This window comes from Hakea prostrata, chromosome 2, assembly GCF_041222555.1.
Source record: "Hakea prostrata isolate BN-2017 chromosome 2, UWA_Hpros_2, whole genome shotgun sequence".
NCBI lineage: Eukaryota > Viridiplantae > Streptophyta > Magnoliopsida > Proteales > Proteaceae > Hakea > Hakea prostrata.
The window spans coordinates 62,722,688-62,739,576 of NC_142601.1; the positions used below are offsets into that span (position 1 = coordinate 62,722,688).

Genomic DNA, 16,889 nt, shown 5'->3' on the forward strand with positions numbered 1-16,889 from the left:
ATAATAAAAAAAAATGATAGAAGGTTGATATTATTGTTTTTGACCTTCAACTCTTCAAGGAGGTGTAAAAGAAAAGATAAAAAAGAAAGAGAAGGTGTGTGACCGAAAATCCTGGCACAATAATGTGAAAGAAAATTGTAAAAAAAATCTTTTGTTTAATACTAAATCTTCGGTTGAATTTTTAAAGCCATCACATATTACATTCAAAAAACAATTTAGTCAATAATTCTCAGCACCTCTTGCCTTGGTATAGTCCTCACCCCCTAATGAAGCTACTATCTAAGAGATGAGTAACTTTAGAATAGAGAATTTTAATAAAATATCTAACAATGATTATCAAAAGTATTTTTCAAAATTTATTAATTAAAAATATTATTATTAATTTAAAGGAGGGATACGATTTTCCTGTATAATTTTATTCGGAAGTAGAGCTGAATAATAATATTTTTTTAGAGCTAACGGAGGATTCTAGAGTTCCAATGAACGGAATGGTGGGATTTATCATATTATTTGCGATTTTAATCCTTTTTTTTTATGCCCAAACTACCCTTTGTAATCAGGATAAGGAAGCACAGGAGCCGTTTGAATTACAAAGATTCTAGGCCAAAGACCATGTCATCTTATTACATTCTAAAGATGAAGCCTTGTGGAAAAAGAATTCTAACGCAGTGTTCAACTATTGATATCCAGACATGTGAGATGGGAAGAGCTCATCCAAACATCCTTCATTACGTCTTTTATGAATAATAGAACTTCAAAAAGGGAAGAAGGCGCCTTCGTTGTGTTTACCAAGAGACCTAGAAATAGCATGGAGCCACGGCGATTACAGTCCGGACCACAATGGCTTCACCCAGTAAGAGAGATTTGAGCTTGGAAGTGCCTTGGTTCTAGCCTCTGACAGCCATTAAAGCTTTCCAAGAAGATCCCTGATGATGCAACCCAATGAGGCTTCCTTTCTAGCTCTCCGTCGACGTCAAACTCAATACCAACAAATAACATCTAATGATTAAATCAGACCACAAATATACAACAAATGTTGATTACTAGAGTCTCCAGAAGACAGAAGAAGCTGGCAGGCTGGAAGAGACGAACCTTGATCCATGCAAAGAATTACACGAGCTTAAAACCCTCAAGAAAAACTTATTGATGGAAAAATATTGGTAACTACAACTCCGCTTTTATTGACTGGACTCTGGTCCAGACAAAATCCTACCTAGCCAATGTTCTAAATAAGCACCCTAGTACAAAATACAAGAGCAAAATTGTAAAATTTCTATATAAAGGGTCTCATCATCCGCCTAGAAGTTACATCAATCAGTTCGCATTGGCAAACTTGATACCCTTTTCAATTGAGGACTTCAGTTCCGGCTTCAGATTTTCCAGACCCTGTTTCTCGAAGTCAGAGAGGGGACCCAAATCAAGGACTTGCTCAACACCATTCTTTCCGAGCTTAACCTGCACCATGGAAAAAGTGGATGTTATAGAATTCCATTACGAGGCTACAATTCATTGGACAAGAGGTTATAGGCTCATTAAACAGAATAATATACATATATTTTGAAAAATTATATATATTGAACCACGAAGTGTTATAGAAGTGAGATCCAAACTCTAACTAATGCACCAATTACTTGGTGTTTTCCTCAAGTAGATATTCATTAATTAAATCTGTCACTATACGTAATTCAACACATTCGGTCCGTCTTTTTCAGGTTGAGCGAAGTTTCCAAGTGTGTTATAGCACAAGGTAATATGCAGCAAATTGAACCCTTGACCTGCTTGGGGGCACACGCAGTCTACTGGCAAGGCACCAACTGAGCAGACAGTTTACCTTCAGTTCACAAAATCATAGAACAAGCAGAAAGGCAATACCACATAAAGTGATTGACAAGCAGATGGAGAGGTGAAACTACAAGGAGATGATACCAGAACTCAGAATAGGCAGGACCTTCAGTTCACAAAATCATAAAACAAGCAGAAAGGCAATACCACATAAAGTGACTGACAAGCAGATGGAGAGGTGAAACTACAAGGAGATGATACCAGAACTCAGAATAGGCAGGAATTATACCCAATATGTGTACCTCATAAATGACAGACCAAGATTTGTTAGCTGAGCATGTAGATGAAAAAAAGGCACTGCATAAAACAAATGTTTTAGGGCAGAAACTGGACAAGGAAAAGGGAAAGGGAAACCACTGATACATACAGGGATACGTTTCCCAGGCCCCAGCTTCCTCTCCTTGATTCATTACCATGGGAGGAAAGCCCTCATAATGAAACCAAAACAGTAGTATCACCATGGATATTGTTAAGCATTAACATTCAAGTTTCTATTCAAAATCTTGGAAAACAGACGGTAAAAATAACAGACATTGATGATAAATTAATACAACTTAAGTTAATCATTTAAATCTCAAGTAACTCACCTTAGAGGCGAAGAATGGTAGCTCTGTTATGCTTGATTGAACAAAAGCACACTCCACAACATCCGGAACCCCATTAAGCCCCTTCAAACAAGCATCAGCAAAAAGGGCCCCAGCATAGCTGCCATTAAAATTTTTCAAAAAAAAAGAAAGGAACATAAGAAGCCAGCTTAGAGTTCAAATGATTATTAGAGTTTAACTCATAAGCTCAAGAATATGATAATTGTAAAGTGCAAGATAGGCTAAACATAAATCATAAAGAAAAAATTTGCATACATCAAAAAACCTTGCAGAGAGAAGTCTGCATTGCACAGCAAATCTAACTAACAAATTGGATAGAAGAGATCAAGGTTTACCCAAACAACTTCGCTCATCTATCATACTGATTATTATTGATTTCAATAAAGGGAGGGTCACAGTGCAACAATAAGATGCACCATTGCCACCTAGAGGTCAAAGTTTGTGTCAGGAAAAATCCTTTAAGCAAAGCAGGGTGAGGCTGCCTACACTATGACCTTCCACAAACCTTACTGCGTGGTTAAAGCAGGAAGGAGCGCCAAAACGGGACGCGGACAGCGACCGAAAGGGTCCGAACGGATGAGAGAGCGAATCGGCGGGCTCCGACGTGCGCGCCGTGAGAAAAATAGAGAAAAGAGAGAGGAAAGCGCAAAGGGAAAATATTATTGCGAGGGGCGGAGATGTTAGAGCGATGAAAGGTGGGGAGAGAGAGAGTTAAAGCAAATCGTAAATAAATATTATATTATACAATAGATTGAATGCGTTTGTACTTGTAAGACGTATATTATGTACCAACGAATACATGAACCTCACCCCTTTGTAATATTTTATATTATTTTTATCAATTTTATATTTATATTACAGGGTAACGCCGGGGTTTATTTATCAATTATATTTAATTACAGGGATCGCACGGGGGTTTATTTTATCAATTTATATTTATATTACAGAGTATCGCCCGCCGGTTTATTTGAAATTTAAAAAGCAGCGAAGCGAGATTGGAGTTATATCGGGTTCGTTGGGTAGCGAACCGGGCGAAACGAACGATACTTCGTTCCTTGGTTTAAAGTATCCCGCAATACAATATGGTAATAGCCAATACATATCCATATTTGATATAGGCAATACGATACAATACTCGATAGAAGATGATGTCTCTTAAAATCATCAGACTAATACGATACTTGATACTTTAAACATAACCCTCCAATGATGGGGGCCATATACACTGAGTATCTCTTTAAAACCTATTAGATTTATCTATTTGTTTCATTACGGCTAAGAAGTTGTCCCAGAAATTCTCCCTTTATTCACCGATTTCAATACCAAACGAAGATGGACTATAGTTATAGCCTGAAGTCAAGGCACCAAAACGGCCTCCGAGGAAAAATTGCTAGGGTAAGGCAGCATAGGAAAGCTCCTCCCCCCCCCTTTCTCTCGGGGACTCTTCTTGTGCAGAAGTGGTACCAGATTCGCCCTCTATTAGACATTTCATTTTTGAGGTAATATGACATCTATATTTAAGAAAATGAAGAAATTGCAAAAATAGAGGACTAGCACCCTGAACCCCCACAAATATTGAAATACTCAATAGGAAAAGGGCAGCCAAGCAACATAAAATTAAAACTAACAGTTATTAACACCATCAATATCTAGGACGGCCTTGAGCAGCCAGTCGCCGCTCCTCATTGACCAATGCTGTCAATGAATCAATTTTGGAGATGAAACTTAATTTTGCTACTGATTAAGCCAAGAAACCCACAATCAGGTACATAGAGCTTATCAGATATTCATAACATGTGTGAATCCAAAAAAAAAAGGAAGAAGAAAAAAGAATCTTCCATGGCAGTCTGCAGACAGCTTCTTCCATTGAGGACAAATATATCATTGACAAATAGCGGTTATTCATGCAAACCCGAAAAGATGGAACACACACCGGAAATCCCAATATTGGAAACTTTCTTTTTCTTTCTTTTTTATTTTTTATCTTTTTTGTCAGAACATAACGCATCTAAGAATCCATTCATTTTTATGACATCAGCTGCGTACAAAAGTAGCCTAAGTCATTATGACAGAGGAAACAAATTTTTTTGGGTGAAAAACAGATCTATTGAAATTTAGACTTAAATACTCTATGGATATTACATCCTAAATCATCTAAAAGTAGAGGCCAACATAAAAAGGGTAGGAAAAGATTCTAATACTTCAACTTGGGAAAGAAAACAAACTTCAGCCCTCTATTTTCAACCTCAAGAAGCTGGTCTATAGAATTGCATGGCATGGTTTAGACTATCAGAACAAGTACATTGAATTGATAACACAAAATATGCAGGTAAACAGCCTTCCAATTAGCATGCTATCATATCATCATAACCAATTACAGCATTCAATATCAGAAAACAGAAGATCTAGCGTCAGTAAAGGTTTTCTGGCCAAACTTACGCCATTGACAATGTTGCAGAACCCTTTCCAGCCTTCGCTTCCACAACCTCTGTACCTCCATCTTGGGTTCGCTTTGTAAGAGCCAAAATATCTTCATCGGCCAAATTGGCATTGGGCGTTGCCTGTTCTCATATGAAACAAATTAGCCAGCTTGAGTCTGCCGATATAATCTTCATAACCGACGACATGATTCTTTAAAAAAAAAAGGATTACAAAAATTAATAGGGCATGAAAAACACTAAAGGATTGTTTTTTTTTTTTTAATACCTGGGAGAAAAGAGGGAGAATGGTAATGCCGGCGTGACCACCAACAACAGGGACATTAACGTCTGCAATCAAAAAAACAGAAGGGATAAAGTTGAAGCATAAAGTTAAAAGGTGAGGAATATATGCTTCTCAATCATAAAGGAAAGAAAGACCACATATTTTCGATTAGGATAAAAATCATACCAGCAACATTAACCTTAGCCTTGCCAGCATAGAAGGTCTTAGCCCGAACAACATCAAGCATAGTCACACCAAATAGCTTTGTTTCGTCATATGTCCCTGCCTTCTTAAAAACCTCAGCGGCAATAGGAACAGTGGAATTCACCGGATTGCTTATCATATTAACCAATGCCTAATTACATCAACTAGGAAAGTAAGAAAAGCATCCCAACAACGATCAGGCCAGGATAGAGTGATTACCGGAAAATGAGAACGAGAACTTACATGAGGGCAGTACTTAGCGATGGCAGTGGAGAGAGATTTAACGATGCCGGCATTGATGTTGAATAGATCATCACGGGTCATACCTGGTTTCCTAGGGACACCAGCAGGAATGATAACCACGTCGCACCCCGTCAAAGCCTGCTCTAGTTGATCCTCCCCCATGAACCCGGCGACCTAACCAAACAACCGCAGAAAGACATAAACAACATGGATGAGTCGATAATTGAAGAACATAAAAGGAAATGAGAAGTAAGGAAAAGGAAAAACCCTAAAGAAGAATAAACCTCAGATCTGGTGTTGATGTGGCTGATATCGGCGGCAACACCAGGGGTTCCGGCAATATCGTAGAGAGCGAGTTTGGAGACGAGTGGATTGAGCTTCATGAGAAGGGCAAGGGGCTGACCGATCCCGCCGGCAGCTCCCAAAACAGCGACCTTACGTTCGGGTGCCGATTCGGAGGAATAAGATCGGCGAAGAAGATGAGAAGACGAGGCAGCAGCGGAAGAGGAAACCCCTCCCCTTCTAAGGACTGCTTCAACAGATCTCAGCATCGAAGTCCTCATGTCTTCTCTCTTACTCCCCACCACAACTTCTGCCAAAACGAAATTGGTGTCTGCTTCAGTGGAAGAACAGAGAGTGTGTGAGCTAAACAGGTGGGGGATGAAATGAACAAGCTATAACCCTGCAGGCTGCAATGGTTCATTGGATCTACATGGGAATAATCGAAGCGTGACGCTAAAAGGGACTTTTCAATAGCAGTGGAAAAGTGGCGTTGTTTTCAATATTTTTGCGGTTGAGATCCAACACACATCCCGAAAACTATTTGAGAATTTATTAAATAAAATACTGTGTATTATAAAATAAAGAGAAAATATATTAGATACAAAGAAGAAAGACAAGATGAGTTCAATCAGAACTAATTCATTCAGTTGAGTGCATTACATATTTATAGTAGAATGAGCATCTACTCTGATATGGAAATACAATATATGATTCTTACACACAATAAGATATTCTTGATATGGAAAGATAGATTGTCGCCCAAGATAGAAGGTGCATAGAATGGAAATATTGACTGCCAATATTGTGTAATGAGATGGTTGTGATCTTCACCAATATTGCATCCTGAGGTAATTGAGATCTTCAATTGGAAGTACAATCTCTTTGGGGTAATGGACATCCATAATAAATATTATTTATAACACTCCCCCTTGGATGTCCATCAATAGATAATGTACCTCGTTAAAACCTTACTAAGAAAAACCCTATGGGAAAAAAAATCTTAGTGAAGGAAAAAGAGTATACATATCTAAATAATACGATTGGTAGCCGCCTCATTAAAAACCTTACCGGGAAAACCCAGTGGGACAAAACCTTGGTTAAGGGAAAAAGAGTGCAGCACGTATTACTCCCCCTGATGATAACATCATTGAGTATCTTTGAAAAAGATGGAACCGAAAAAGATGGAACCGAAAAGATGGAACCGAAAAGATAAAGTTGTCGACAACATTAAAGAGATCTCGATTAGTTATGTCATTGCAGGAAAAAGATGGAACCGAAAAGATAAAGTTGTCGACAACATTTTTGCATATTATGTTATTGTTGAAAATAATACTTAGCAAGTATTGCATTATATAAATCTCCTATCCTTAGCAATATATTGAATTATATAAGGAGATTTATATCCAACATATATTCCCAACTTTATTTTGGGACTCATCTTTGTACGCTGTGGTGGAGCAATTGGAACGTAAGCCGTACATCCAAAAATTTTAAGATGAGAAATATTTGGCTTCCGACCATAAGCCAATTGTAATAGGGAGAATTTATGACAACCTTTTAGCCTCATGCATACAAATGATGCTTTGTTCTCATAACCAATGGTTTAGCTATTAATTGGAGACATTTAATAAATGATTTTGCTAAACCATTTTGGATATAAACATAAACAACAAGCTATTCAACTGTGATCTCAGTTGTTATATAATAATCATAAAGCCTGAGATGTAAATTCACCAGCATTATCAAGATAAACTGCTTTATCTTATAATTCATAAATTATGCTCTTAACTCATTATTTGAGCAAACAATCTCGCAAACATCAAATTGCGAGTTCATAATGAACATACATGTGACCACTTTATAGATGCATCTATTAAAATCATATATTATCTGAATGGTCCACATGATAGGTGAATGGGCCCATATATTTCACCCTCTATACGTTTAAAAAACGTAGAATGTTCAATCTCAACTTTAGCTGGTGAATATTTAATAATAATTTTTCTTGAGAACAAGCAATACAAGAAAATTCGCTAATTAAAGAATCTTCCGGTTCTTCAATGGATGACAATTGAATTTTCAATAATTTTTCGCATCATACTTGATCCGGGATGGTCCAACCGGCCATGCCAAATAATAAAATTATTGGAATCAATGTTCATTTGATTTACCCAAGCATGTGTTTCAACCATGCGATATTCTCGTAGTACAAATTGGGAGAAATATCTAATACCTTTGTATAGATATTTACTTATACCATTATTTGTAGTCTCAATCTGATAATCATTTTGGCAAATAGCTTTGAAACTTACTACAAAATAATGAATTATTCATAGCCAATTTTATCTCCCGGATAATAATAGATTAGCTCTTCCGAGCTTCCAATCAATGTTGTACTATCGATTTTATATGAACATTGACTTCCACATCATCAAATAAGAGAAATATATATTTTCTCTCAATATAATATGCGCCACAAAGCATATAAGAGAATATTCACATTCTTCATCAAAATGAAACAAAATATATTAAAAGATATATAGAAAGTCAAAAAAAAAAAAATTATAGAAGAAAAAGATTAAATTTAAGATAAACTAACATATGAGATGAGATTTGAAGAGAAAAGAATTACATAATCAAATCTTTAACTATTATCTTCAAAGAAGTTTGCAGATCTATATATGTAGTATCCGTGAGGCCATCAAAATCATTCCTTTTATAGGCAAAAATTGCTCAAGTATCATGATTTTGGAAAATCTAATTTATCTTCACATTATTTTTATTTCTTTAATTAAGGCTTGACAAAGCTTAATTAAATATTGTGGAGTATGATAGATACATGTCTAATGGCTTTCATACCACATTGGTAACAAATATTATCTTCACTCCTTGAATTGTTATATTGAGAATCCTTATTATTCTCTTATTTACTTCCATAATAATGACGGTAATTATTCCGCTTTGCCTCATCCTCTTCTACAGTCATGATCATAATTTTAATTTTCCCTTCTTCGGCATATTATGAAGTGCCGCATTCATTTCAGGGAATGGAGTAAAACTAATAAGATGAGCTTCATGACTTTTCATTAATAGTCCATTATTTTACTCACCACAAATAGGTATGATACCATTCGAGTATTTCTTAAAACTCCTTTTACAATATTACTATTGTAACAACAAATCGAAACTTGAAAATTTGTTGAGATATTTTCATGAATAATATTTCTCTTTATAATTTCAAAAGAGAATTAATTTCAAAACTACATAACCGTATTTATTTACAGCTTCAAATCTTGCGTTCAAATCTTGCAACTTCATGTGCATCCAGAACGATTTATTTACGCTTCAAATCTTGCAACTCATGTGCATCCAGAATCGTATTCATTACGCTCAAATCTGCAACCAAGTGCATCTCAGAACGACATACGTTCAAAACTGTAACCAAGTGCATCCGAACTTTACTTATTTACGTTTAAAATCTTGCAACTTCATGTGCATCAGAAAACGTATTCATTTACAATTTCAAACTGCAACCAGGTGCATTTAACAATATTTGTGGTGCAAAGCTAGCAACCACATATACAATAAATAAAACCACAATCGTTAAAGCAACATAATATCTTATTATTTGATTGATTCTTAGATTCAATAAAACACATACCTTTTATCATGATGCACTACATTTCAAGATGGACAAGGTAAACCCATTGTTTACAAAACGGCGAGGAGGTCGATCATTATTTTCACTTTGGAATAGAAAACATAATGATACATTGTCCGCTTTCTTCTCAAAACGCAATACGAGCGGATTCGCTTGAGCGGAATCGGCGATAACGATATAAAATAAAGAGAAAATATATAGATACAAAGAAGAAAGACAAGATGAGTTCAATCGAACTAATTCATTCGTTGAGGCATTACATATTAAGTAGAATGAGCATCTACCCGATATGGAAATACAATATATGATTCTTACACACAATAAGATATTCTTGATATGGAAAGATAGATTGTCGCCCAAGATAGAAGGTGCATAGAATGGAAATATTGACTGCCAATATTGTGTAATGAGATGGTTGTGATCTTCACCAATATTGCATCCTGAGGTAATTGAGATCTTCAATTGGAAGTACAATCTCTTTGGGGTAATGGACATCCATAATAAATATTATTTATAACACTGTGCCATTTTTCAACCAAGATAAAAGAACTTTTAAATTTCTGAGTCGTTGTAACTTTTAAGTGCCATTGTTTGTGATACCTCCGTTTTGAATAATTTTTTTTTATCAAAACAACAAAATACACTATTTGTAATAATAGATAAAAGTAAAGTAGGAAATTTAGAAAATTTACATTTACATTTCCTTTGAAATTGAAATAGTGATTATACATCAATAAATTACTCTGTTTACCAAAAAGTAGGAAGTTGGAAAGAAAGTCGGCCCCTATATTTAGCTTTCTAACCCCGTGTTCAAAGGTACACCTCAAAAATTGAGAAGAGTAGTCCTAGACTCTTAGATATCTTCAACTAAAGCAACCTGGATACGTGGAGATCGTCAATGAACTGCAATCAATGTTTTGCTCTTTGTTGGAAGGTCTCTCCTCTTCATTTGGATACAGATTTATTTTACGGCCATGACATTGTGGACTGGTGGAACTTTATTGAATCCTTCTATTGGACTAATAGTAATTTAGATTTGGTGCATTCTATTTGGAGTGCAGTAGTTATTTGGAGTGCAGTAGCTTGATTAATTTGGAAGGCAAGAAACGTTTATTGGTTTGAAGGGCTTACACCTAACTTAAGTATGTTTTTATGGTCACTAAATGGTTTGTTGCAAGATATTCATGGCCATTTTTTTGAGACTATTTCTTCATCGGCCGCAACAGGAGTGATTGAATCTCATATGCTGCATGCTTCAAGTCTTCTATCTAATCCGTTGAATACGCATATGATAGATATTGATGACACAAATTTCTTTCACATTTTCTCAGATGGTTCCTGGGATTCGTCAACTTCTCGAGTGGTCGTGGAGGGATTATAAAGACCCGGGTCTTTATAGCGCCGCATGAAAGTAGGTTGGGCTTTATCTGCACAGCAAGTGGAGCTGGAAGCGATATATGACATCATTCAAGTGGCCTCTTCTATAGGGATCATGAATATCAAGGACATCATTCAAGTGGCCTCTTCTCTGATTGTCAGGTTGTTGTCTCTAGTCTACATGATCATTCTAGTACTTTAGATTGGTATTGTTCTAACTTACTTCAGCTTAATAAGACCTCTTTGTTGAGGTTTGACAATTGTGTTTTCTTGCATATTTTTAGAACAGAGAATACTGAGGCTGATTTCTTGGCTAGGGGGGCCGTAGTTTAGGCATGTCGAAAATTTGGTGGATGCAACCACCTAAAGGTCTTGATCCTTTGTAGTTTGTACTATGTTCCTGCTGGGAGGATTTCCCCAGACTTGTTTCTTTGAATGCATTTTTTTTTCTGTGTTTGGCCAAAAAAAAAAAAAAATGAACCGCAATCTCCAACCCTGGGCTATTCAACCGAAAGTACCAAACAGTGGTTCACCCCTCTCATTTCTTCCTAAAACACCAAAATCGCCCCTATGATCAGGCATAGATCCATTACTATGAAAAGAAATCCAACCCATCAGTGGCTTCTCCCACTGCAACAAGAATGAGCACAGTTCAGACTTAAGACAGCCATTAAAGGCATCCAAGATGATCCCTGATGATGGAACCAAATGACGGAGGTCTGGCTCCTCGTCAAGCTCCAGGTCCTTCACAACCGCCCCCGCTCTCTCTTTTTTCCTGCTTATAAAACTAAACTAGATGCATCAACACTCCTATATTATAATACAAAACGCCTTAGTTTCAAGACCATCTCGGAAGTACATTTATTGCAAACTACTTCTGAACCATCAGCATTCCATCTGCAATCCTAGAAGAAACCCTTGCAATGTGGTCATGATTATTGTATGCCGATTGCAGAATATATTCATATGATGCGAGTCAGATTGAGAGGAGCTGACTTCCTCACATCACTTCTTCCCCCAGATAAACCCCAAAAAGGTTGCAACCCACTTTAACCTAAGATCTTCAGCAACTTGTTTGCTTATGCTCAAGGGGGCTGTCAAGGGTATTAACCTTCTTGCTTAGAAGGTCCTGTTAGTGTCATGTATGACAGTTTGATCATATTCCATTCAGGTGCTGCGGCCTTTGTGAAAGTGTGAAACAAGCATAAGTTTGAATATAACACACTTCTAAATAAATTCGTTCCAAAAAAAGAAAACCTTCAAACCTGCCCACATACAGTATGACATTGGTGTGGTGGGAAGTGATTTGAAGTTCTTTTGTAACTGTTTGGGAGTGTTATAGACTCCTATAGATCCTCCACACAAGATACGCAAGAATTAGATGGAAAATAAATCATGAATATACTCTTCTCACACTCAACAATGACAAGAAAAAATTGCAAATGAGAAATGCATTCAGAAACCAAAATGGAATACAACAAATTTAAAATGCTTGGACTTCTGTGATTTGTAGCCCTGTTGTGAGTTATTGGGTCAAAAATAACCGATACTTGTTCAGATTTGTAGGTGGAGTCATGGCTCAGGTTGATACATCATACAAGCAATTATACAGTGTCACCATCATACTACTCATTCTAATTACAGAAGTCAAGATTTATGTAATTTTTTCAAAAGCGAATGGAGAATCATTCAAAAGACATCTTCAAAGTGCTACTGAGGATTAGGAGGGCGACTGTTCGCAGCAGAGACACGAGATCCCCATTCTAACAGCTCCTTGCTGGTGTCATCCTTGTGCGCAATTACCTCAATAAAACACAATGAATCCTTTTGCTCTCCTGTAGCAGTTGCAATAGCTTCTGTAAGTTCATCCTCTGTCCGAACCTGCACCCATATTATCAAATTAACCTTCTCTATGTTACTCTTCAAACACATGTATAAAACAATAAAAGTGAAACATGGTGCATCTATGGTGTTCTCACAAATGAACCCGACCAAACACCTATGGTGTGCATCCCATACATAGTATCATGTGCAGAGCAGTTCATATGATGCGAAAGAAAAGAAGTGCAGTAAGAGAGCAACTGTTGCATAACTCCAGTCACATACAACTTCTTAATGGGAGTTAAAGGTATCAAACAGATTATCCATGCTGACCTTGGCCGTCCAACATTTTCCTTCACCATTATGAATGGCATCGACAAGCTTGGTGTAGTCCCAGTTCTTTATTACATTGTATGGGCCATCATGAATCTCTACCTCAATCGTGTATCCACCATTGTTGATGAGAAATATAATGGTCCTTTGACCACATCTTATCATCGTGGAAATATCTTGTGCAGTCACCTAAGGAAAAGGAGAATGATTAGACTTAGAGCTGTCCGTAACCAAATCGAGCAGGCAATCACACAATAGCCATCATTCTGACTGACCTGGAAACTTCCATCACCTATGCAGGCAATCACCCGCTTATCTTTAGCAGCCTGAGCATACCCGAGGGTGGCACCTACTGACCATCCGATTGATCCATACTGCATCTGGAATTCATAACTGTATGAAGTGACTGTCAGTCTTTGAAAAGACACTATCCCATTTGTTGATGTTGATATCAACTAATATAAGCAACCAACATGACTTACCCACAGTTTTCTGGCAGACGGAGCTTCTGGCAGTTGAACCATGAGTCTCCTGTCTCTGCAATAACAGCTGTGTCTGCCCCCAGCATGTTCTGTTCAATAAGTCAGTTTAGATAGAAGCAAAAGTAAAGAAGCAATGTATAAGATACCAAGAGGTCTGAATGTCTGAAACAAATGGGAATCCCCCCCCCCCCCACCAACCCGAAGAAAGAAAAGCAATCCTTTTGTGTAACCAAAAACAGAGATGTCTACCAAATGATACAATGCTTCTAGGATCAAATTTACACACGAATAGAGATTGGATGGGCAGTATGTGGAGCCCTTGTGAACAGCAGCCAACTAAGATACAAGTGGAAGATTCTGCAGTCACACAGATTTTTCGCTATGACTCACCTAATTGATGATGAACAAAATTGCAAATACTAATAATCAGATAGCCAAAACATCCAACTGGGACACTTTTGTAAGATAATGGACGGAAAAAGTAAGAGAATGATCTAGGGAATGCTTCTTTTGACTAACCTGTATGTATTTACCAAAAAAAAAAAGACTAACCTGTATGTGTTTGAAGAGGATGTTAACTCTCAGTGGTTCACCTTGCTCACGCCTTAGAGGGATGCCATGAGGAACATAGATCCTACGATAATTCTCCATTGCTGTGCTGTTCTTCTTCAGCCTTGGGGCCAATGCTTTCAAGAAGTCGGCCATGAAAACCCAACCTAATGAAGGTCCGTTACCGATTGTCACACGATTAGGCTGAACAATCACCGACTTTTCCTTCTTAATCAGCAAGGAATAGCCCACTGAACTGTAGTCATTAAAGATGGGGCCAACAAACATATAGGCATCAGCAGACTCCACGATCTCCCCACAAAAGTTGGAACTAACAGCACCCCAGTATGTACCAATAAACTGTGGGTGTTGTTCTGGGACCAACCCCTTGGCTGATGGCATAATCGCTACAGGATAACCACATGCATTTATCAACTCTACAAATGCATTCTGTGCCTTTGCAAACCTCAGCGTAGGCCCACCCACAATCACAGGCTTTACAGCCTTATTCAGAAACTCAGCTGTCGCCTCCACGGCTGCCTCTAATCCCATGCAGTTGCTCACACTGCACACAAGTATCAACATTAAAACATGGGTGAACAATCCCTCAACCTCCATACCAGAAAACAATAATCAGAATATATGTGAAAGAGAAACCAGATGCTGAAGTATTATTATTTGATAGCCTAAGGATCTTAATTGACTTCCCAAAAAAAATAGAGGTTCTTAGTTGACATATAATTTAAAGTGGTTCACTCTCAGCTAATTAGGGAAACATATTTCCTACATATTTATGATTTTAGGAGTAGCTTCTTCCAGGAGAAGCAACAAGAAAAAGTAATGAACAATTGTGAACTTGCGAAGCATCTAAGAAAAGCACAGATCATTTGTTTCAATAAGTTGAGATCAATTCAACTTTATAGCATGGATCAAATCGCATTAGAAAAATTGACCATAGCCAAGTAGCCAACCATAACAACTGAAGCCTGAATGGCTCCATTTCATAATTTTTGCAAAATCAAACCAAGAGCTTAGAAGGATGCATACAAGATCTTCCATAAGAGAAGGCCATGAGCTCTGGAACATGTTGTTAAGATACAATTGAGTTGTAGAACAGCCATATATAGAACAAAAGTTTTCTTTATCAATTAATCTAATTAATAGTGAAGGATGCAAAACGGTGAAGCTTATGATGAATCAATTTGAACATCGACATGGTAAAAGGGTATATTCATAGGGAACATCTGATACTTAGTTGCAACAATTAATACGGTGAAAATTGACTTTCTTAACTGAAATTCAGGTAGACATTCATCAAGAGTCATTTACGTTCACAAAACAGAGAAATCAAGTACCCAACTGACACCAGACCAGAACCAATCCAGATGTTAAATCAAACACTCAAATGTCTACAAAAACTGAAAGAACAAAGGGAGAAAGGGGATATGAGAAAGAAAATGAAAGATGAGACGGGAAAAAAAGTAAGTGTCAATCTTCAAATGCTCAAGTCAGAGAGAGAGGATTTTCAGGATCAAGCCCAGATGATGGCCACATTACAGAAGTAAAGCTCATGCCTAAACCAATCTTAACTACTAAACACACTACGGGAGAAAGGAATAAGGAGAACTTTGACAAGGAAAATTCCTATTCGTTTCTATGTCTCTGAAGAGCTTCATGACTCTTAACCACCATGATCCCTTAACTAGGAGAATGAAATATTCATTTGAATTCACAGTTTACGATATCTAACCAAAATCCCTAAAATGAAAGTAAAATTTTCCATGATTATAAAACTACCCGCCTTTATAGGATGATAATAATAAAATTCTAACACAACAAATAACAAGAAGGGTCTTTTATTTTCATTCACAATCTGCGGGAGTGTGTATACCTCGGAGCAAGGGAGAAAGGCACGGGTTCTCTAGCGAAAGTGGGATGAGGAATTGAAGGCAAGTTGCAGCTAATGCTGATATAAACGGGCTTGGATTCCTTCAAAGCAGTTGAAATTGCAGTGTCGATCACCTCATGAGCGTCGTCCAAGTGGTTCACCACCGCCTGCACCAACACAAAAAACAGCCATAAGCAACTACAAATTTCAACCAGAACTAACAAACAGCAGCAGAGATGCAACAGCGACTAACCTGAGCACAAGTGACCGTCTGAAAGCACCGAAGCTCCTGGGTAAAATCAGGCAATCCGATGGTATGATGAAGAATCCGGTTGGTTCCATAATCATTGGAATTGGGTCCACCGACGATACAAATAACTGGGAGGTTCTCACTATAAGCACCTGCAATTGCATTAAGAATGCTAAGCCCACCGACAGTGAAGGTAACGACGCAGGCACCGACGCCACGAGCACGGGCAAAGCCATCAGCGGCGTACCCAGCATTAAGCTCGTTGCAGCAGCCTATGAGATTAAGCCCAGGCTCTGCGATCAGGTGATCGAGCAACGTAAGATTGAAGTCACCGGGAACAGAGAAGACATCACTCACCCCAATCTCAACAAGGCGACGAGCGATATGGCTGCCAAGACAGGATCTGGGCGACACGGAGGAAGGGGCGGCGCTCGGCCGTGACGCGCCGTTTTGGATCTGGGTTTCCATTTTTCTTTATGGGTTTCTGATTTGATGTTACTTTGAATAGATGAGAAAGGGTTACACCCAGCAGAAACGAACTTATAGGTCTCTGGTCGTGAGTGTTGATTAGGGGGAGGTATTGAACAGCTGGTTTTGAAAACCATTGGCGGTTGTGGAGAAAAAGAAAACTGCGACAGGACCATTGGAA

At 37.8% G+C, this 16,889-nt stretch overlaps 2 protein-coding genes across 2 annotated transcripts; both read right to left on the reverse strand.

The window, feature by feature from the left end:
- Window positions 1-755: 755 nt before the first annotated feature.
- LOC149025543 (malate dehydrogenase, mitochondrial) lies at window positions 756-6,320 on the reverse strand. The gene is made up of 7 exons (XM_089145753.1): window positions 5,882-6,320; window positions 5,598-5,771; window positions 5,337-5,505; window positions 5,154-5,215; window positions 4,887-5,008; window positions 2,430-2,547; window positions 756-1,455 (listed from the first exon to the last, which is right to left on the reverse strand). Exons 1-7 carry the CDS (start codon window positions 6,158-6,160, stop codon window positions 1,315-1,317), a joined length of 1,065 nt encoding a protein of 354 aa, XP_089001879.1. The 5' UTR covers window positions 6,161-6,320; the 3' UTR covers window positions 756-1,314.
- A 5,878-nt stretch (window positions 6,321-12,198) lies between these two features.
- LOC149025544 (pyruvate decarboxylase 1) lies at window positions 12,199-16,889 on the reverse strand. Its single transcript, XM_089145754.1, has 7 exons — window positions 16,244-16,889; window positions 15,994-16,157; window positions 14,106-14,667; window positions 13,554-13,642; window positions 13,347-13,464; window positions 13,072-13,260; window positions 12,199-12,798 (listed from the first exon to the last, which is right to left on the reverse strand). The coding sequence occupies exons 1-7, from the start codon at window positions 16,706-16,708 to the stop codon at window positions 12,628-12,630; spliced, it is 1,758 nt and encodes a 585-aa protein (XP_089001880.1). The 5' UTR covers window positions 16,709-16,889; the 3' UTR covers window positions 12,199-12,627.

What these genes read in the sequence shown, in the direction of transcription:
- LOC149025543 (XM_089145753.1), bottom strand. Translation starts at nt 6,160, where the DNA reads ATGAGGACTTCGATGCTGAGATCTGTTGAAGCAGTCCTTAGAAGGGGA. An exon ending in TTCTCCCTCTTTTCTCCCAG is followed by an intron (nt 5,009 to 5,153) that starts GTATTAAAAAAA and finishes ATATGAGAACAG; the next exon opens with GCAACGCCCAATGCCAATTT. An exon ending in TACCATTCTTCGCCTCTAAG is followed by an intron (nt 1,456 to 2,429) that starts GTGAGTTACTTG and finishes TCCATGGTGCAG; the next exon opens with GTTAAGCTCGGAAAGAATGG.
- LOC149025544 (XM_089145754.1), bottom strand. Translation starts at nt 16,708, where the DNA reads ATGGAAACCCAGATCCAAAACGGCGCGTCACGGCCGAGCGCCGCCCCT. An exon ending in TCCTCTTCAAACACATACAG is followed by an intron (nt 13,643 to 14,105) that starts GTTAGTCTTTTT and finishes CTTATTGAACAG; the next exon opens with AACATGCTGGGGGCAGACAC. An exon ending in CGTCTGCCAGAAAACTGTGG is followed by an intron (nt 13,465 to 13,553) that starts GTAAGTCATGTT and finishes CACTTCATACAG; the next exon opens with TTATGAATTCCAGATGCAGT.